General features: G+C 47.2%; 1 protein-coding gene across 1 annotated transcript in view; it reads right to left on the bottom strand.

The window, feature by feature from the left end:
* LOC120986744 (gonadotropin-releasing hormone II receptor-like) overlaps positions 1–4,974 on the bottom strand; it is a 38,381-nt gene extending 33,407 nt beyond the window's left edge. The window contains exon 1 of the mRNA XM_040415461.1: positions 4,438–4,974. Coding sequence (XP_040271395.1) covers positions 4,438–4,974 — 537 coding nt within the window. The remainder of the gene's footprint in view (positions 1–4,437) is intronic.
* Between the last annotated feature and the right edge of the window lie 18,837 nt (positions 4,975–23,811).

Raw genomic sequence — 23,811 nt, 5'->3', positions numbered from 1 at the left:
CTCCCTTGGCTCGCATTAGAGTTCTTGGTGGGCAGGTTTTAGATTTCCCGCTTCTAGGGGGGCGTATTCGGGGCATGAAGTAGCAGGGCAATTTTGCGAATATGGCGAATTAACCCTTTGAATGCTGGAGCGCATCTTTACGCTTTCTGGCACAGCAACAAGGCAATAAAATCACTTTTCAGGGTTTTTGCACAATCTGTAGATCTTGCAGTACTGTGAAACATGCAATTTGATCCGGTTAAGCACACAATTGGATCCGGTTCTGTTGTAGCACACAATTGGATCCGGTTCTGTTGTCAGGGATAGGCACACAATTCGATCCGATCCTGTTCGTGACGCCACTTAATGCAATGAGCAGGACCGTGGTACGGTGGCCAATTATGCAGTGGGTCAGAGCTTGTGTATATAAGTCTATGGTTTGTTCGTGACGCCAATTGCAGAGTGCGCAGGGTACTGTTGCAGAGCCCTTTAAGATGTTATAACTCACATACCAGGTGAGGAATGCCAGAGTGGGGATAATGTCTCTGTGTAATGACAACGGTGTCTCCTACCTTGGTACGGCTGGACTCCTGGATCCTGGCTCACTTGCAATAAATTGAGTGTTGTTAGTAGGAGTAATTGAGGAACTTTGGTAGCAGTAAATGAGATCCAGACTGGTAACATAATCCAACTTGTCTTTACTGAATGGCAGCATAAATCCACATGAGATACAGCAATAGTCTTGGGTCCCAGCAGGTATTTGGCAATGTATATGAAAGGGATCGATATCTCTTCTGCTTCTATACTAAGTGCCTGGAGAATATGGCAGGAATGTGTCTTCTGCTCTATGTTCTGCTTGGTGTGGGCCTGACTAGCTGAGGAGGAATTTAGCTTCTCCTGCTCTCTGGATAAGTTAATCACAGTTCTGCTCGCAGGGAATGTTTCGTCCTGGAGATCTGTAGTTCTGGAGGTGCTGCTTAATTGTCAACCAGCTGAGGCTGAAGGCTCAGTCTGAGAAGGGTGATCTTTGGTCTCAGCCGAGACAGATCCTGGTTTGGAATCCTTATTTCTAGGAGCTCCTACTAACACAGCCTTCCCCTAGCCGGGGTGGCTGGTACACTAACTGAACTTCCTTTCCTCCCCATGAGGCAGGATGTGGGAACATTCCACACCTCCTCAAAGAGGGGGAGCTAGACTGGAATGTACTATTCCAGTCTAGATATACCAAACTGAACTAAGACCTGCTGAATACATTGCTGCCACCTGCTGGTGAACATGAAAATTACAGCAAATTATATGGAACAGGCTTGAATAATGAACATTATGAAGAATGCAATGTTAGATCATACCAGATGACAATATACATATACTTAGTAACATAACTCTGGGATGTTACAGCAGCAGTATGAGGAGGCCACCGAGTGGCACAATCACAGAGTGTGTAGTTAGTAGCAGTATGTGGAGGCCAGCGAGTGGCCAGGTTACATAGTGTGGAGATGGCAGCATCAGGAAGCCAGAGTGGCAAGGTGACATAATGTGGACATGCCAGCAGCAGCATGATACAACAGAGTGGCACTGTGACATAGTGTGGACATGGCAGCACCAGGAGGCCACATAGTGGCAAGGTGACATAGTGTGGACTTGGCAGCACCAGTAGGCCACAGAGTGGCATGGTGACATAGTGTGGAGGTGGGTGGCAATACTAGTACTCGCTGAAGATGGTGGGTGAAAGAAGGAGCACTTGGCATCAGGCGGGTAACAGCATCAGAATAATAGCTGAGGAAGGTAGCCAGAAGAAAAAGGTCTCTTTTCTCAAAATGTTGGTGTGGCACCATGGATGATCTAGTCTGATGCATCAGGCATTTGTGTGTTGAAATCCTGGCTGATCTACGCCTGATTCATCTTGATGCAGTATCCCACTATGTGCTATATGTGGGCACTTTAAACTCTTGATAATAATGCGAGGAAATTCGCATTCGTGCAGAATCTAATTTTTCCTGAAATTCGGAACGAATTAGACTTCATCAGCTTTGATTCGCTCATCTCTAATCACAACAGTTGCAATTAGTTGTTCCAATAGCGTTTGTCCCTCCATATAGCTGTGGTATCGCAGCAGAACCGCAGACAACTGCTGCACAATACAAATGCACTATATATAAATAATATTATAGGTATATCACACCCCTGCTTCAATCAGTTTTTTTGGGGGGCAACTGTTATATCACACCAGTAGAAATTATTGATTCCAATAGTGTTTGTCACTCTGTGTAGATGCAGTAATGCAGCAAAACCGCAAACAAATGCTGCGCTACCTAAATACACTATAGAGAAAGTATATTATTGGTATATAACACCCCTGCTTTATTCAGGTTTTTTTTTTGGGGGGGGGGGGGGGATTGGTAAATCACGCCAGTAGAAATTATTGGTTCCAATAGTGTTTGTCACTCTGTGTAGATGCGGTAAAGCAGCAAAACCGCAGACAAATGCTGCACTACCCAAATGCACTATATAGAAAGTATATTATTGGTATATAACACCCCAAGGACTTTTATGGCCCTATTAGCTAGCAATTTGTGACCCTAACAGTCTGTCCCTGCTCCATACAGCAACCTCTCCCTACACTGGCAAAAGACTGAATGTAAAATGGCGGCCAGATCAGGTTTATTTATAAGGTATGGGGTATGTCCATGTGCTGAAACGTCTCAATTGGCTGTCCTGTACCACCTGATGCATGTGTCATGGGTCAAATTTCTTCACAATGTAAAAGAATATGGCGGGCGCAAATATCGGCGAATAGCGAATGAGCAAAGTTCACGACCGCCGGGCGAACCGCAAAGCCATCTCTACTTATCAGCACCTTTCGTCTCTTTTTTCTTAGTCATGGCGAGGAGGTATTGTTCCTGCCAGGTACCAGAGGGATCCTTAAGAGGTCAGGAGCAGGGTAAGTACTTTTGCAGCAAGCGGATTCAGAAATTTCAGGATAAACAGCCGAGAGTGCACAGGAGCTCAGCAGACAAGCGGCGGCTCACATCCCTGGCTAGCTACGCCCCCGCATGTGGATGTTACTTTGACATGTACTATATGCCTAAATATTTCATGGTTATGATATGTCCTAATGGTAGTGGTCTCTTTTAGGATAATGTGCCCTTTAAGATCAAAGTGTTCACTTGGTCTATATATTCCCCAAGTCCCATGCTTGGAGGCCTCACCTTGCAATTTATGAGACCTAAATAATCTGCTTCTATTATCCCGGTGCCAGATACCACAAGACACATTCAGAAGTGTTTTGGGCCATGAAGGGGGCCATTTATCTGAAAATCATATGGTTATTGGATAAATTTGTCCTGTTAAAGGTCTGCTTTCCACTTTTAGAGGCCAGAAACAGTTCAGCCTGACAAATATTCAACAACAGAGAACAAACATTTACTGCACCTCTAGCACCCAACGGTTTCACAGTCAATTGCTAGCAGTCTGCAGTAAGGGTACAGAGGGGAGGTAACCAGTTAAGGGGGAGGGGGGGTACCTGCACAGTCTGAAAATGGCAGCACTGATTAGATAGAGTGAGTCTGTGCAGGTACACACCCAACTGGTTACCTCCCCTCTGTACCCTTACTGAAGGCTAATATCAATTCATTCAAAACTTCTAGTAGAAATAATAAAGGAATGGTACATCATAGAGCCATAGGAATAGATGTTCCAGAACTGTTATTACATGGGGAATGCATAAAGCTATTAAAACAGACATGTCAGAGTGAAGAAAGGTTCTCTTTAAGTTATTTTAGGGCATCCATACCTAAGAGGTGGATGCTCCATGCCAGGAATGTCCCCTCATTAGCTAAACTGGACTGCTGTGACACTCACTGAAAAGATGCCATGCAGTGGTCACCAAACCCTGTTTCATAAGTTTGTCTGAGGGGACCTGTTTAAAGCAATACAATTGTACTAAACAGAAAATCCCAACTCTTCTGACATTTCTGTTTTTAATAAATACTGAATTAAATAAGAATTCTGGAGAACTTTCTTAGACCTTTGCCCTAGAGCATTTCTCCTGGAGGATGGATGAGCATAAATATAGTGACAACTGGGTTTTACCATGTTCCTTTTAGCGTGTGTCCCTCTACAGACTAACACTCTGACCACTGCCTGGGCACCGTCAGACACCATATGTAGGCACACGACCCATTGTCAAGGGGAATGGGAACCCAGTCATCAATGTATTTATACACCTTCAGGCACAATAGCAAAGGAACAACCAGGGTTTAAAATAAAAGATGATCCAGAATTATTTAATGGTGACTTCATATAATTACTAAAACCCCCCTGTCTGAGAGCTGACACAACCTACTGTACTGTACAAGTACTGCAGTGTGGCCCCTACCACCATTTATCCAGGTCCTATAAGCAAGCATGCTTTGGGTGACTTTGATGATCATTGAATAAAATGGCAGAGGTTCATACCTGCGGTAATGATAGTAGGATGCTCATTAGCCAAGCGGCGGATAACATTATCTTGTTCTTCTTCTTGGCATCATTTATGGCTAGCGGGTTGAGGATGGCAGACTGCCGGTCAACACTGATCACCACAGTCACAAAAGCACAAGAATACATGGACAGGAGCTTGAGAAACATGAGGATTCTGCAGACTATGTCCCCCGCCTGCCACTGTACAGTGATATTCCAAATGGCGTCCAGAGGCATGACAATAAATGTAACTAGGAGATCTGCGGTGGTCAGGTTAAGGATCAAGATTCGGACGTGTGACCTCTTCTTTCTGCTTGTTCTGGCAGCTGCCCATAGAGCAGCCAAGTTGCAGGAGGCTGAGAGTGTGAAAATAACGAAGGTGATGATGACTCGGGCCTTGGCGGCTGGAGAGAAGGTGGGGAGCTGGAGGTGAGTATGAGTTCCATTAGGGGATGATGTGTTCATATCACATGAGTTGCTGAGCCATGGTCCACTGATACAGCTTCTGCTGCCAGCTTCCTTTGTGATGTTCATGATATCTATATCTGGGCACAAAAAAGATTGATAATTATTTTATTTAACTAAAACTTTCCAAAGAAAGTTCAAGATGAACAGTTCACTTTCAGATAAGATATGGTAACCACAGATAAGGCCTCTTTCACACTTGCGTTGTCCGGATCCGGCGTGTCCTCCACTTGCCGGAATTACACGCCGGATCCGGAAAAACGCAAGTGTACTGAAAGCATTTGAAGACGGAACCGTCTTCCAAATGCGTTCGTGTTACTATGGCACCCAGGACGCTATTAAAGTCCTGGTTGCCATAGTAGGAGCGGGGAGCGGGGAAGCGGTATACTTACAGTCCGTGCGGCTCCCGGGGCGCTCCAGAATGACGTCAGAGCACCCCATGCGCATGGATGACGTGATCCATGTGATCACATGATCCATGCGCTTGGGGCGCCCTGACGTCACTCTGGAGCGCCCGGGGAGCCGCACGGACTGTAAGTATACCGCTCCCCCGCTCCCCGCTACACTTTACCATGGCTGCCAGGACTTTAGCGTCCCGGCAGCCATGGTAACCACTCTGAAAAAGCTAAATGTCGGCTCTGGCAATGCGCCGAAACGACGTTTAGCTTAAGGCCGGATCCGGATCAATGCCTTTCAATGGGCATTAATTCCGGATCCGGCCTTGCGGCAAGTGTTCCGGATTTTTGGCCGGAGCAAAAAGCGCAGCATGCTGCGGTATTTTCTCCGGCCAAAAAACGTTCCGTTCCGGAACTGAAGACATCCTGATGCATCCTGATGCATCCTGAACGGATTTCTCTCCATTCAGAATGCATTAGGATAATCCTGATCAGGATTCTTCCGGCATAGAGCCCCGACGACGGAACTCTATGCCGGAAGACAAGAACGCAGGTGTGAAAGAGCCCTAACCCTAATGAACTGTACTAAAACATATATCTAAGTAGAACTTTGCCACAGGGTATGGGCGGAAACCCAGCCACACCGACTAACAATTTTGTATAGTTGAAACTCAAGTACTGTACGATTGTAAATTGACGATTGTGTTTGATCATAGAGAATAAAAACTCTTCATCCAGAAGCTAAAAACCATGGCTTTTACTAGATTCATGCCATGACACATATGATGCATCTTTTACATACAGTACTTACCAATAATGTACTTGTAAATTCAGGGTATTTAAGCCCCCCTGGGAACTCCAACCCCCTGAGACTGCCCACTTGTGGGTGGGGCCCCACCATATCAAGCCCCACCATATCATACTGGGACTGCCAAAATTTGCAGTGACTGGCTCTGAAAATTAAGACAGTCCCTCAAATCTAGGACTGCAACCCTCAATCAGAGCGGTGGGGGTTTAACTCCTTGCAGATCAGCTGTTTAAAGGGGTAGCAGCGCTCTTCAAAATTATTGTGTGCTCTCTCCTTACATACGTCCCATATGAAAGAAAGAAAAAAAGAAAGAAGTCTTCTCAACGAGCATGGTCGGTATATACATGTTACAGCTAATCTGGTCTGGATAAAGGGATGATCCTCTAAAAGAGCTGGCCTTGTGGAGAGGTTTAACTGTCCATCTTTTAGTTAAAGGGGTTGTGCAGTGGTTTATATTGATGACGTGTGTACTTGCAAACAATTGCAGACTATTATTACTGTAATTAATAAACTACTCTAAAACTTAGGCCTCATTCACCTTTCTGTGCCAGTGACACGTTCGTGAAAAAAACGCGTACATGTTTCATCCGTGAAGATGTCCATGAAGGATCCATGGTTGGTCTATGCGTCTGTTTTTACCATCCGTGTGTCATCTGTAATTCACTGACGTTGCTCAGCTGAAAATTTATTTCGAAAGAATCTCCTAGCTTCAGTGAAAAACGGCCGCACCATGGATGCCATCCGTGGTGTGTCTGTGTTTTTCATGGACCCATAGACTTCTATGGGCGTACTTGGTCTGCATAACGGATCAAAGTAGTGCCTGTCTCCGTAATTTTTTTACTGACCCACGGTCAGTAAAAAATATACTGAAATGTGAACATACACATTTAAATCAATGGGTACGTGTGCTGTCCGTGGAAAATGCGGATAGCACACGTCAGTGAAAAATGGAAACGTGAATGAGGCCTTATAGTACATGATAGCAGATTATTTTATTCTACATTAAGGGGGCATTCACATGACAATATGTACGTTGCGCTCCGCAGTAGGCAGATCCACAAAATGCGGATTACATCCATATGACGTCCGTGTTGAATCCATTTTTTTGCTGACCCGTTGACTTCAATGGGTTTGTGGTCCGCATTTGTGGCCAAGAATAAGACCTGTTTCATCTTTTGTGTAACGGACATACGGATGCAGAAAAGCACATGGAAGGCAAAGGCAAAATACAGAACATGTTCTATACTTAGCCAATATATTTTGATCAAAACACATCTGTGCCCGCCTACCAAGCACCAAGGTGGTCTCAGGTCAGGCGGGTCCTACGCTAAACCTACCTAAGCCATTGGGCTTCTATGTTCAGGAGCACAGACGCCGCACATATGGTGTGCTGCTCCTAGTCACCTCTTTGTGCATCAAGCAACCAATGGGAGGAGGAGCCAGCACACCTATATGTACCACCTAATCAAGGCGCTCTATTGGATAGGAAGGGCAAAAGTGCAGAGGAATGCTTCTCCCAAGATAAAATAGGAGCGCATTCACACTTGAAGGTGTCACTCTCTCAAGCAAATACTACATAAACAAAAAAAAATCACAGAAAAAAACAAAGATAAAAACATCCTGCACGTGAGGACTTTGTCCATATATAATGCTTGCATCTACTTTATTAAGTGCATTATTAACTTATTTTCATGGGCGTCCGCAGAAATTTTTCCAGGGGGGGGGGCATAATTTTATTGACATCCTTGCTCTGCTTGTTTCTGAGAATATAATGAAGGGGAGAGGCATATTCATTATCACAAAGTATAATAACGCATGAGCTGTGCAGTGGCGGATCCAGAGCCTGGTCCCAGGAGGGGCACTTCCAGATTATTTTCTGTCCGCCGCCACAAAACAATGGTGCTTATAGAACAGACTACACAGTGTAGCGGTATACTGTATATTGTGTGGCACAGTGTAGGCTATATGTGTATAACATAAACATATTTCACATGAAAACTTACAATTACTTGGCTTGGCCCTTGGGGATCTCGGACACCACTTCAACACTTTGGCCGGGGGGCTCGGCGGAGCTGATGTTGTGTTTTATCCTAATGAGAAAGATTTCATAATAAGGATTTAGAGAAGGGGCAGAGGAATAGCAGAGCAGGGAGAGGATGGTGCTGCTACTAGGGGGTCATATCATGTGGGAGTAATAAAGCCCACCATAATGCCCCCCAGTAGAAATAATTCTCCTTATAATGTGACAGTGCAAAAAATACCCCCTTGTAATGCCCCCACTTGAGCTAATGTCCCCATAGTGCTCCCATAATGTGCCAGTATAAAATACCCCTATATAGTGCCCCCAGTAAATGCCTCCATAGTGCTCCTCTCCCCCCTTCCTCCTAGTGCCCCCCATAATGTACCAGTATAAAATGCCTCAGTAGATGCCCTCAGTGTCCCCCATAATTTGCAAGTATAAAATACCCCTTCTTAGTGCCCCCCGTAGATGACCCCATAGTACTCCTCTCCCCCCTTCCTCATAGTACCCACCATAATGTGTCCCAGTATAAAATTCTACTGTACAGAGCCCCCCATATAAAACACCCCTTCTTTGTGGCCTCAGTAGATGCCCCTATAGTGCCCCCAATAATGTGCCAGTAATAAAAGCCCCCCATCATGTGCCAGTAATAACAGCCCCCCCCATCATGTGCCAGTAATAACAGCCCCCAATCATGTGCCAGTAATAACAGCCCCCCATCATGTGCCAGTAATAACAGCCCCCCCCATCATGTGCCAGTAATGACAGCCCCCCCTTGTGCCAGTAATGACAGCCCCCATTATGTGCCAGTAATGACAGCCCCCCATTATGTGCCAGTAATGACAGCCCCCCATTATGTGCCAGTAATGACAGCCCCCCATTATGTACCAGTAATGACAGCCCCCCCTTGTGCCAGTAATGACAGCCCCCCATTATGTGCCAGTAATGAGAGCCTCCCATTATGTGCCAGTAATGACAGAGCCCCCCAATATGTGCCAGTAGCCAGAGCCCTCCATTATGTGCCAGTAGCCAGAGCCCCCCATTATGTGCCAGTAGCCAGAGACCCCCATTATGTGCCAGTAGCCAGAGACCCCCATTATGTGCCAGTAGCCAGAGACCCCCATTATGTGCCAGTAGCCACCAGTATTGTACACACAAAAAAATAAACACTTATACTTACCTTCTTGGCAGCGATGAGATGCAGGCCTCTTCCGGCCTGTGTCTCGCGCTGTACGGCTCAGGCGGCACGATGACGTCATCGCGCCGCCTGCGCTGGCCTCTGATAGGCTGCCGGCCTAGTGCCTACAGCCTATCAGAGGAAGGGAAAGGGGCACGCCTCTCCCTCCCCTGCCTCAGCACAGTCATCTGTATCGCTGTCCTGAGGACGGCGATACAGATGACTATGGAGATGAGCGCTTCCACAATGGAAGCATTCATCTCCCTGTGCCCCGCCGCCGCCCCCCCCCCCCCCCTTCTGAGCAGCTCGGGGGGGGGGGGCAATTGCCCCGTTGCCCCCCCCCTCGATCCGCCAGTGCTGCTGGCCCCAGGGGGGAGCACTTGCCCCCCTCTTGCCCCTCCCTGTGGACGCCCATGCTTATTTCTGTGATTTTCTTCAATAATATGGCCAGGGACATCCGCACATTTATATCATACCGTGCAGGATGTTTTTATCTTTGTTTTTTTCTGTGATTTTTTTCGTTTATGTAGTATATGCTTGAAGGAGTGGCCCCCTTAAGTGTGAATGCGCACCTATTTTATCTTGGGAGTAGCATTCCTCTGCACTTTTGCCCTTGCTATCCAATAGAGCGCCTTGATTAGGTGGTACATATAGGTGTGCTGGCTCCTCCTCCCATTGGTTGCTTGATGCACATGGAGGTGACTAGGAGCAGCACACCATATGTGCGGCGTCTGCGCTCCTGAACATAGAAGCCCAATGGCTTAGGTAGGTTTAGCGTAGGACCCGCCTCACCTGAGACCGCCTTGGCGCTTGGTAGGCGGGCACAGATGTGTTTTGATCAAAATATATTGGCTGTGTCTCCGATTTTATCATATCAGAGTGAGGACTTGGTCCATATATAATGCTTGCATCTACTTTATTAAGTGCATTATTATCTTATTTCTGTGATGTTCTATACTTGGCTGCAAAATGCAGTCATAAACCCATTGAATTCAATGGGTCAGCAAAACAAAATATCACAAGGACGTCATCAGTATTTGGCGGATCTGGGTTTTGTGGACCGTAAAATATATACTGCTGTGTGATACAGGAATGACGACATATCAACGGTAATACGGGCTGCATGCAACCTTCTTCGGCCCAAATGTCTAGCAGGTGTTCTGATGAAAATCTTTCACTTGACCCTGCCAGGAAGTTTACTTTTCCTAAATCAATCATTTAGCCAGCAGGGGGCAGTTATGTCTAAGTCCCACAGTACATTTTACCTGAGCTGTGAAAACATGATTGCTGTGTACCGACATCAATACAAATCAATTTCACTAAAGGCTAGGGGAAAAATAAAGCTGGAAATACAGTACATATAAACACAGGGTAAGAATACTACATATTCAGTGAAGCTGCATTCATATAACTTCACTATTATTTATATGTTTGTATGGGTGTCTTCCGGTAAATATATTTTCATAAATGTCTTGTTTTAAACATTATAGTGCCACAGGTGATCACAGGGTATTCCTTGTTCCTTTTTATATTTATCTGTATTGTAACAACCAAACAGAAAGAAAGAATATGGGTCTACAGGGGAATTCCAGGGGCGGACTGGGAACTAAAAGTGGCCATGGAAAAAAAACGTAAAAGTGGCCCCATGTTGTAGGCAGGTCCAAATTGACAGAAGGCAGGGCAACATAATTAGGCAGGGCCAGCAATACCGTAGTGCGGAACAATATACTGCCCCAGCAGAACCAAATACCACAGTACAGCACAATATACTGCCCCAGCAGAACCAAATACCACAGTGCTGCACAGTATACTGCCCCAGCAGAACCAAACACCACAGTGCAGCACAATATACTGCCCCAGCAGAACCAAATACCACAGAGCAGCACAATATACTGCCCCAACAGAACCAAATACCACAGTGCAGCACAATATACTGCTCCAGCAGAACCAAATACCACAGAGCGGCACAATATACTGCCCCAGCAGAACCAAATACCACAGTGCAGCACAAAATACTGCCCCAGCAGAACCAAATACCACAGTGCAGCACAATATACTGCCCCAGCAGAACCAAATACCACAGTGCAGCACAAAGCACTGCTCCAGCAGAACCAAATATTACAGTGCAGCACAATATACTGCCCCAGCAGAACCAAATACCACAGTGCTGCACAGTATACTGCCCCAGCAAAACCAAATACCACAGTGCAGCACAATATACTGCCCTAGCAGAACCAAATACCACAGTGCAGCACAATATACTGCCCCAGCAGAACCAAATACCACAGTGCAGCACAATATACTGCCCCAGCAGAACCAAATACCACAGTGCTGCACATTGCACAATATACTGCCCCAGCAGAACCAAATACCACAGTGCAGCACAAAAATACTGCCCCAGCAGAACCAAATACCACAGTGCAGCACAATATACTGCTGCAGCAGAACCAAACACCACAGTACAGCACAATATACTGCCCTAGCAGAACGAAATACCACAGTGCTGCACAGTATACTGCCCCAGCAGAACCAAATACCACAGTGCAGCACAATATACTGCCCCAGCAGAACCAAATACCACAGAGCAGCACAATATACTGCCCCAGCAGAACCAAATACCACAGTGCTGCACATTGCACAATATACTGCCCCAGCAGAACCAAATACCACAGTGCAGCACAAAATACTGCCCCAGCAGAACCAAATACCACAGTGCAGCACAATATACTGCCCCAGCAGAACCAAATACCACAGTGCAGCACAAAGCACTGCTCCAGGAGAACCAAATATTACAGTGCAGCACAATATACTGCCCCAGCAGAACCAAATACCACAGTGCTGCACAGTATACTGCCCCAGCAAAACCAAATACCACAGTGCAGCACAATATACTGCCCCAGCAGAACCAAATACCACAGTGCAGCACAATATACTGCCCCAGCAGAACCAAATACCACAGTGCTGCACATTGCACAATATACTGCCCCAGCAGAACCAAATACCACAGTGCAGCACAAAAATACTGCCCCAGCAGAACCAAATACCACAGTGCAGCACAATATACTGCTCCAGCAGAACCAAATACCACAGTGCAGCACAATATACTGCCCCAGTAGAACCAAATACCATAGTGCAGCACAATATACTGCCCCAGCAGAACCAAATACCACAGTGCTGCACATTGCACAATATTCTGCCCCAGCAGAACCAAATACCACAGTGCAGCACATTACACAATATACTGCCCCAGCAGAACCAAATACCACATTGCAGCACAATATACTGCCCCGGCAGAACCAAATACCACAGTACAGCACAATATACTGCCCCAGCAGAACCAAATACCACAGTGCAGCACAATATACTGCCCCAGCAGAACCAAATACCACAGTGCTGCACATTGCACAATATACTGCCCCAGCAGAACCAAATACCACAGTGCAGCACATTACACAATATACTGCCCCAGCAGAACCAAATACCACAGTGCAGCACAATATACTGCCCTGGCAGAACCAAATACCACAGTACAGCACAATATACTGCCCCAGCAGAACCAAATACCACAGTGCAGCACAATATACTGCCCGAGTAGAACCAAATACCACAGTGCAGCACAATATACTGCCCCAGCAGAACCAAATACCACAGTGCATCACAATATACTGCCCAAACAGAACCAAATACCACAGTGCAGCACAATATACTGCCCCAGTAGAACCAAATGCCACAGTGCAGTATAATATACTGCCCCAGCAGAACCAAATACCACAGTGCAGCACATTACACAATATACTGCCCCAGCAGAACCAAATACCACAGTGCAGCACAATATACTGCCCTGGCAGAACCAAATACCACAGTACAGCACAATATACTGCCCCAGCAGAACCAAATACCACAGTGCAGCACAATATACTGCCCGAGTAGAACCAAATACCACAGTGCAGCACAATATACTGCCCCAGCAGAACCAAATACCACAGTGCAGCACAATATACTGCCCAAACAGAACCAAATACCACAGTGCAGCACAATATACTGCCCCAGTAGAACCAAATGCCACAGTGCAGTATAATATACTGCCCCAGCAGAACTAAATACCACAGAGCAGTACAATATACTGCTCCAGCAGAACCAAATACCACAGTGCAGCACAATATACTGCCCAAACAGAACCAAATACCACAGTGCAGCACAATATACTGCCCCAGTAGAACCAAATGCCACAGTGCAGTATAATATACTGCCCCAGCAGAACTAAATACCACAGTGCAGCGCAATATATTGCCACCTGCTGCACAGTATTCAACTCTATAGCTGTCCTGAGGACATAGATACAGTTGAATTCAGGAGGACACCTGTGGCTGCTGTACAGGTGCAAAGGAGAGAATCAGATCATTATGTACCCAGCTGACGGCCCTGAGAAGGGGCTGGGTGGCCCCCCTGGGCATCAGCTTACCGGGAAAATTCCCTGTAGAGTCTATGGCCAGTGGCGACTCTAGGAACAATATATAGGACAGGCACATAAGATACCACAGTCAAAACTGGTGGGGCACTAATAATTTTCACCATTTAATCATACTACTGAAAAAAACGAAATAAGTATATATAAATAAGATTACAAACTACGAGAGTATTGCGCTTTGCAGGGATACCTGATGTTTCCCAATGTTAAATCCTCAAGCCGCATTCTTTTCTACCTCTGTAGGCTCTGCTAGGCTGAAATACACAGACATCCAATGGCAGTGCTGCCCTCTTCCTCCCAGCCAATAGCAGCTGAGGTGGGCGGGGGAAGATTCACTTGACTGCCGACTGCCGAGGAGCCAGTAGTGAAGCGAGTGGGCATCATGGGCAGTACTTTCAGTTTGGCAAAACTGACAGATCGCTGCTGTACTAGCAGCGGCCAGCATTTTAAAGAGGAATCAGCGGACAGTGCAGTAGCGTGGGTTGCCAGCACCGGGGGAAGCCAAGTATTGCGACCCCCCCACGCCCATTTTACAGATAATGTGGTAGATGTCACTTGCAATCCTATGTAACACCACAGATAACACAGTGATAATTCTCTGAGTACAGATAATGTAGTAGATGGGTGTGAGGCCCCAGAATTCAGAACACACACGGTGTGACCTGAAGTCTGGGGCCAGGCTGAGGCAGTGTGGGCCAAATTCTATATACCCCCTCCCCCCCTACCCTACCGTGAAACAGATATTTGGATGGACATTACATACATTGCTACGAAATATACAGGAGAATACAGCAGCATATACCTCTTACATCCAGCGACATCTCCTGTCATGTAGACTTTCCTCAATGTCTTAATTGGGAGATTAAACCGCCATGACACCTTCTTTCAGCTGTGTCTCGTCTCTGCAAAGTTTCACAGAATTTTTTTTTAGATTCCTCACTTTACTATCATCCTCCCCCTCCTGGTGCCTAAACATTGTCATCCTGCTGCTACCTCCAATACTGAGCTAGTTCCATTCAAATAGTCCCCCATAATAATATGCTCCTAAACTCTCCTTAATGGTAATAGTGTTCCCTACAGCAGGGTTCCTCAACACCAGTCCTCAGGGACCACCTGCCAGTCATGTGCTTAGGATTTCCTTAGTATTGAGCAGATGATACAATTAGTGTCAGTGCATCAGGACTTAACACAGGTATTCATTCTGTGGGATACTCTCAAATCATGACCGGCAGGTGGGCCCTGAGGGCTGAAGTTGAGAAACACTGCCCTACATTACCTCAAAAAGTATCCCCATTAATATGTGCTCAATAATAATGCCCCCAGCAGTAACAAGACCCCTCTATAAGAAACCCCTATAAGAACATGCAGTAGTAATAAAGTCCCCTATACTGTCTGCAGTAGATATAATACCTCCTATAGTGGAGGTATTAATGGCCCCCCATCCTTTCCATATAAGACTACCTCCTTTGTATAATGTCCCCCACCCTCAAAGTACCCTCAGTCCATGACGTCCATCCTTTCCATATATGATTGCCTCCTTTTATAATGCCCCTCACTCCAATAGTGACCCCAGTCCATGGCACCAATCCTTTCCATATATGATTGCCTCCTTTTATAATGTTCCGCAGCCCCATAGTACCCCCAGTCCATGACCCCCATTCTATCCATATATGATTGCCTCCTTTTATAATGTCCCCCACCCCCCATAGTGCCGCCATTTCATGGCCCCTTAATTTTCATATATGATTGACTCCTTTATTAATGTCCCCCACCCCCATAGTGCCCCCAGTCTATGGCCCCGTCCTTTCCATATATGATTGCCTCCTTTTATAATGTTCCACACCCCCATAGTGCCCCAAGTCCATGGCCCCCATCCTTTTCATATATGATTGCCTCCTTTTATAAGGTCTCCCACCCCGATAGTGCCCGCAGTCAATGGCCACCATCCTTTCCATATATGATTGCCTCCTTTGATAATGGACCCCACCCCCATAGTGCCCCCTGTCCATGGCTCCCTTCCTTTCCATATATGATTGCCTCCTTTTATAATGTCCCCCACCCCCATAGTACCCCCAGTCCATGGCCACCATCCTTTGCATATATAATTGCCTCCTTTTATAATGTCCCCCACCCCCATAGTGCCCCCAGTCCATGGCCCACATCCTTTGCATATATGATTGCATCCTTTTTTTAATGTCCACCAGCCCCATAGTACCCCCAGTCCATGGCCCTCATCCTTTGCATATATGATTGCCTCCTTTTATAATGTTCCCCACCCCCATAGTACCCCCAGTCCATGGCCACCATCCTTTCCATATATGATTGTCTTCTTTTTATAATGTCCCCCACCCCCATACTGCCCCCAGTCCATGGCCCCCATTCTTTCCATATATGATTGCCTCCTTTTATAATGTCCCGAACCTCCATAGTGCTACTGCCCCCAGTCCATAGCCCCCATAATTTCCATATATGATTGCCTCCTTTTATAATGTCCCCTACCCCCATAGTGCCCCCAGTCCATGGCCCCCATTCTTTCCATATATAATTGCATCCTTTTATAATGTCCCCCACCCCCATAGTGCTACTGCCCCCAGTCCATGGCCCCCATCATTTCCATATATGATTGCCTCCTTTTATAATGTCCCCCACCCCCATAGTGCCCCCAGTCCTTGGCCCACATCCTTTCCATATATGATTGCCTCATTTTATAATGTCCCCACCCCCAAAGTGCCCCCCAGTCCATGGCCCCCATTCTTTCCATATATGATTGCCTCCTTTTATAATGTCCCCCACCCTCATAGTACACCCAGTCCATGGCCCCATCATTTCCATATATGATTGTCTCCTTTTATTATGTCCCCCACCCCCATAGTGCCCCAGTCCATGCCCTCCATCCTTTCCAAATATGATTGCCTCCTTTTATAATGTCCCCCAGCCCCATAGTACCCCCAGTCCATGGCCTCCATCCATTCCATATATAATTGCCTCCTTTTATAATATCCCCCACCCCCATAGTACCCCCAGTCCATGGCCCCATCCTTTACATATATGATTGTCTCCTTTTATAAAGTCCCCCACCCCCATAGTGCCCCCAGTCCATGGCCCCCATTGTTTCCAAATATGATTGCCTCCTTTTATAATGTCCCCCACCATCATAGTGCCCCCAGTCCATGGCCCCCATCCTTTCCATATATGATTGCCTCCTTTTATAATGTCCCCAACCCACATAGTGCCACTGCCCCCAGTCCATGGCCCCCATCCTTTCCATATATGATTGCCTCCTTTTATAATTTCCCCCAACCCCATAGCGCCCCCATCCATGGCCCCATCCTTTACATATATCATTGCCACCTTTTATAATGTCCCCCACCCGCAGAGTGCCCCCAGTCCATGGCCCCATCCTTTCCATATATGATTACCTCCTTTCAAAATGTTCCGCACCCCCATAGTGCCCCCAGTCCATGGCCCCCATCCTTTCCATATATGTTTGCCTCCTTTTATAATGCCCCTACCCCCATAGTGCCCCCTGTCCACGGCCCTTATCCTTTCCATATATGATTGCCTCCTTTTTTAATGTCCCCCAACCCCATAGTGCCCCCATCCTTTCCACATTTGATTGTCTCCTTTTATAATGTCCCCCAGCCCTATAGTACCCCCAGTCCATGGCCACCATCCTTTGCATATATGATTGCCTCCTTTTTTAATGTCCCCCACCCCCATAGTGCCCCCATCCTTTCCATATTTGATTGTCTCCTTTTATAATGTCCCCCACCTCCATAGTGCCCCCAGTCCATGGCCACCATCCTTTCCATATATAATTGCCTCCTTTTATAATGTCCCTCAGCCCCATTGTACCCCCAGTCAATGGCCCCCATCCTTTGCATATATGATTGCCTCCTTTTATAATGTCCCCCACCCCCATAGTGCCCCCAGTCCATGGACCCCATTCTTTCCATATATGATTGCCTCCTTTTATAATGTCCCCCATCCCCATAGTGCCACCCCCATAGTGCTTCTGCCCCCAGTCCATGGCCCCCATCATTTCCATATATGATTGCCTTCTTTTATAATTTCCCCCACCCCCATAGCACCCCCAGCCATGGCCCCATCCTTTACATATATGATTGCCTCCTTTTATAATGTCACCCACCCCCATAGTGCCCCCAGTCCATGGCCCCCATCCTTTCCATATATGATTGCCTCCTTTTATAATGTCCCCCACCCCCATAGTGCCCCCAGTCCATTGCCCCATTGTTTCAATATATGATTGCTTCCTTTTATAATGTTCCCCACCCCCATAGAGCCCCCAGTACATGGCTCCCATCCTTTCCATATATGTTTGCCTCCTTTTTTAATGTCCCCCAGCCCCATAGTACCCCAGGTCCATGGCCCCCATCCTTTCTATATATGATTGTCTCCTTTTATAATGTCCCCCACCCACATAGTGCCACTGCACCCAGTCCATGGCCCCCATCCTTTCCATATATGATTGCCTCCCTTTATCATATCCCCCACCCCTATAGTGCTCCCATCCATGGCCCCAACCTTTACATATATGATTGTCTCCTTTTATAATGTCCCCCACCCCCATAGTGCTCCCAGTCCATGGCCCCATCCTTTCTATATATGATTGCCTCGTTTTTTAATGTTCCCCACCCCCATAGTGCCCCCATTCCATGGCCCCCATTCTTTCCATATATGATTGCCTCCTTTTATAATGTCCCCCACCCCCATAGTGCCCCCAGTCCATGGCCCCCATTCTTTCCATATATGATTGCCTCCTTTAATAATGTCCCCCACTCCCATAGTGCTACTGCCCCCAGTCCAAGGCCCCCATCATTTCCATATATGATTGCCTCCTTTTATAATGTTCCCCACCACCAAAGTGCCCCCAGTCCATGGCCCCCATTCTTTCCATATATGATTGCCTCCTTTTATAATGTCCCTCACCCCCAAAAGTGCCCCCAGTCCATGGCCCCCATCATTTCCATATATGATTGCCTCCTTTTATAATGTCCCCCGCCCCCATAGTCTATAGTGCCCCCAGTCCGTGGCCCCCATCCTTTACATAGATGATTGCTTCCTTTTATAATGTCCCCCGGCCCCATTGTACCCCCAGTCCATGGCCCCCATCCTTTGCATATATGATTGCCTCCTTTTATAATGTCCCCCACCCCCATAGTGCCCCCAGTCCATGCCCTCCATCCTTTCCATATATGATTGCCTCCTTTTATAATGTCCCCCAGCACCATAGTGCCACTGCCCCCAGTCCATGGTACCCATCCTTTCCATATATGATTGCCTCCTTTTATAATGTCCCCCACCCCCATAGTGCCCCCATCCATGGCCCCATCCTTTACATATATGATAGCCTCCTTTTATAATGTTCCCCACCCCCATAGTGCCCCCAGTCCATGGCCCCATCCTTTCCATATATGATAACCTCCTTTTATAATGTCCCCCATCCCCATTGTGCCCCCAGTCCATGGCTATCATCCTTTCCATATATGTTTGCCTCCTTTTATAATGTCCCCCACCCCATACTGCTACTGCCCCCAGTCCATGGCCCCCATCATTTCCATATGTGATTGCCTCTTTTTATAATGTCCCCAACCCTCAAAGTGCCCCCAGTCCATGGCCCCCATCTTTTCTATATATGATTGCCTCCTTTTATAATGTTCCCCACCTCCATAGTGCCCCCATTCCATGGCCCCCATCCTTTCTATATATGATTGCCTCCTTGTATAATGTCCCCAACCCCCATAGTGCCCCCAGTTAATGGCCCCCATTCTTTCCATATTTGATTGCCTCCTTTAATAATGTCCCCCACTCCCATAGTGCTACTGCCCCCAGTCCATGGCCCCCATCATTTCCATATATGATTGCCTCCTTTTATAATGTCCCTCACCCCCAAAAGTGCCCCAGTTCATGGCTCCATCATTTCCATATATGATTGCCTCCTTTTATAATGTCCCCCGCCCCCATAGTACCCCCAGTCCATGGTTCCCATCCTTTCCATATATGATTGTCTCCTTTTATAATGTCCCCTACCCCCATAGTGCCCCCAGTCCATGGCCTCCATCCTTTCCATATATGATTGCCTCCTTTTATAATGTCCCCCAGCACCATAGTACCCCCAGTCCATGGCCTCCATACTTTCCATATATGATTGCCTCCTTTTATAATGTCCCCCACCCCCATTGTGCCCCCAGTCCATGGCTCCCATCCTTTCCATATATGTTTGCCTCCTTTTAAAAATGTCCCCCATCCCATAGTGCTGCTGCCCCCAGTCCATGGCACCCATCATCTCCATATGTGATTGCCTCCTTTTATAATGTTCCCCACCCCCATAGTGCCTCCAGTCCATGGCCCCCATCCTTTCTATATATGATTGCCTCCTTTTATAATGTTCCCCACCCCCATAGTGCCCCCAGTCCATGGCTCCCATCCTTTCCATATATGTTTGCCTCCTTTTATAATGTCCCCCACCCCCATAATGCTACTGCCCCCAGTCCATGGTCCCCATAATTTCCATATGTGATTGCCTCTTTTTATAATGTCCCCAACCCTCAAAGTGCCCCCAGTCCATGGTCCACATCCTTTCCATAAATGATTGCCTCCTTTTTTTAATGTTCACCACCCCAATAGTGCTCCCAGTCCATGGCCCCCATCTTTTCATATATGATTGCCTCCTTTTATAATGTCGCCCACCCCATAGTGCTACTGCCCCCAGTCCATGGCCCCCATTATTTCCATATATGATTGCCTCCTTTTATAATGTCCCCCACCCCCATAGTGCCCCCAGTCCATGGCCCACATCCTTTCCATATATGATTGCCTCCTTTTATAATGTCTCCACCCCCAAAGTTCCCCAAAGTCCATGGCCCCCATTCTTTCCATATATGTTTGCATCCTTTTATAATGCCCCCACCCCCTTAGTGCCCCCTGTCCATGGCCCTTATCCTTTCCATATATGATTGCCTCCTTTTATAATGTCCCCCAGCCCTATAGTACTCCCAGTCCATGGCCACCATCCTTTGCATATATGATTGCCTCCTTTTTTATTGTCCCCACCCCCATAGTGCCCCCATCCTTTCCACATTTGATTGTCTCCTTTTATAATGTCCCCCACCTCTATAGTGCCCCCAGTCCGTGGCCCCCATCCTTTACATAGATGATTGCTTCCTTTTATAATGTCCCCCGGCCCCATTGTACCCCCAGTCCATGGCCCCCATCCTTTGCATATATGATTGCCTCCTTTTATAATGTCCCCCACCCCCATAGTGCCCCCAGTCCATGCCCTCCATCCTTTCCATATATGATTGCCTCCTTTTATAATGTCCCCCAGCACCATAGTGCCCCAAGTCCCTGGCTTCCATCCTTTCCATATATAATTGCCTCCTTTTATAATATCCCCCATCCCCATAGTACCCCCAGTCCATGGCCCATCCTTTCCATATATGATTGTCTCCTTTTATAAAGTCCCCCACCCCCATAGTGCTCCCAGTCCATGGCCCCCATCCTTTCCATATATGATTGCCTCCTTTTATAAAGTGTTCCACCCCCATAGTGCCCCCAGTCCATGGCCCCCATCCTTTCCATATCGGATTGCCTCCTTTTATAATGTCCCCCACCCACATAGTGCCACTGCCCCCAGTCCATGGCCCCCATCCTTTCCATATATGATTGTCTCCTTTTATAATTTCCCCCAACCCCATAGCGCCCCCATCCATGGCCCCATCCTTTACATATATCATTGCCTCCATTTATAATGTCCCCCACCCGCATAGTGCCCCCAGTCCATGGCCCCATCCTTTCCATATATGATTGCCTCCTTTTATAATGTTCCGCACCCCCATAGTGCCCCCTGTCCATGGCCCTTATCCTTTCCATATATGATTGCCTCCTTTTATAATGTCCCCCAGCACTATAGTACCCCCAGTCCATGGCCACTATCCTTTGCATATATGATTGCCTCCTTTTTTAATGTACCCCAGCCCCATTGTAAGTCCATGGCCCCCATCCTTTGCATATATGATTGCCTCCTTTTATAATCTCCCCCACCCACATAGTGCCCCCAGTCCATGGCCCCCATTCTTTCCATATATGATTGCCTCCTTTTATAATGTCCCCCACCCCCAAGGTGCTACTGCCCCCAGTCCATGGCCCCCATCATTTCCATATATGATTGCCTTCTTTTATAATTTCCCCCACCCCCATAGCGCCCCCATCCATGGCCCCATCCTTTACATATATGATTGCCTCCTTTTATAATGTCCCCCATTCCCATCGTGCCCCCAGTCTATGGCCCCATCCTTTCCATATAAGATTGCCTCCTTTTATAATTTTCTGCACCCTCATAGTGCCCCCAGTCAATGGCCCTCATCCTTTCCAAATATGATTGCCTCCTTTTATAATGTCCCCCACCCCCATAGTGTCCCCAGTCCATTGCCCCATCCTTTCCATATATGATTGCCTCCTTGTATAATGTTCCCTACCCCCATATAGCCCCCAGTCCATGGCTCCTATCCTTTCCATATATGTTTGCCTCCTTTTATTTTGTCCCCCACCCCCATAGTGTCCCTAGTCCATTGCCCCATCCTTTCCATATATGATTGCCTCCTTGTATAATGTTCCCTACCCCCATAGAGCCCCCAGTCCATGGCTCCTATCCTTTCCATATATGTTTGCCTCCTTTTATAATGTCCCCCACCCCCATAGTGCTACTGCCCCCAGTCCATGGCCACCATAATTTCCATATATGATTGCCTCCTTTTATAATATCCCCACCCCCAAAGTGCCCCAGTCCATGGCGCACATCCATTCCATATATGATTGCCTCCTTTTTTAATGTCCCCCAGCCCCATAGTACCCCCAATCCATGGCCCCCATCCTTTCTATATATGATTGCCTCCTTTTAAAATGTCCCCCACCCACATAGTGCCACTGCCCCCAGTCCATGGCCACTGTCCTTTCCATATATGATTGCCTCCTTTTATAATGTCCAAACCCCTATAGTGCCCCCATCCATGGCCCCAACCTTTACATATATGATTACCTCCTTTTATAATGTCTCCACCCCCAAAGTTCCCCAAAGTCCATGGCCCCCATTCTTTCCATATATGATTGCCACCTTTTATAATGTCCCCCACCCCCATAGTACCCCCAGTCCATGGCCAAATCCTTTCCATATATAATTGTCTCCTTTTATAATGTCCCCCACCCCCATAGTGCCCCCAGTCCATGCCCTCCATCCTTTCCATATATTATTGTCTCCTTTTATAATGTCCCCCACCCCCATAGTACCCCCAGTCCATGGCCCCATCCTTTCCATATATGATTGTCTCCTTTTATAATGTCCCCCACCCCCATAGTGCCCCCAGTCCATGCCCTCCATCCTTTCCATATATGATTGCCTCCTTTCATAATGTTCCGCACCCCCATAGTTCTCCCAGTCCATGGCCCCCATCCTTTCCATATATGTTTGCATCCTTTTATAATGCCCCCACCCCCATAGTGCCCCCTGTCCATGGCCCTTATCCTTTCCATATATGATTGCCTCCTTTTATAATGTCCCCCAGCCCTATAGTACTCCCAGTCCATGGCCACCATCCTTTGCATATATGATTGCCTCCTTTTTTAATGTCCCCCACCCCCATAGTACCCCCATCCTTTCCACATTTGATTGTCTCCTTTTATAATGTCCCCCACCTCTATAGTGCCCCCAGTCCGTGGCCCCCATCCTTTCCATAGATGATTGCCTCCTTTTATAATGTCCCCCACCCCCATAGTGCCCCCAGTCCATGCCCTCCATCCTTTCCATATATGATTGCCTCCTTTTATAATGTCCCCCAGCCCCATAGTACCCCCAGTTCCTGGCCTCCATCCTTTCCATATATAATTGCCTTCTTTTATAATATCCCCCATCCCCATAGTACCCCCAGTCCATGGCCCCATCCTTTCCATATATAATTGTCTCCTTTTATAAAGTCCCCCACCCCCATAGTGCTCCCAGTCCATGGCCCCCATCCTTTCCAT

This window comes from Bufo bufo, chromosome 1 (genome assembly GCF_905171765.1).
Source record: "Bufo bufo chromosome 1, aBufBuf1.1, whole genome shotgun sequence".
Classification (NCBI taxonomy): Eukaryota; Metazoa; Chordata; class Amphibia; order Anura; family Bufonidae; genus Bufo; species Bufo bufo.
The sequence above is the reverse complement of the archived record's forward strand: the minus strand, read 5'-3'. Positions and strand labels throughout refer to the sequence as shown.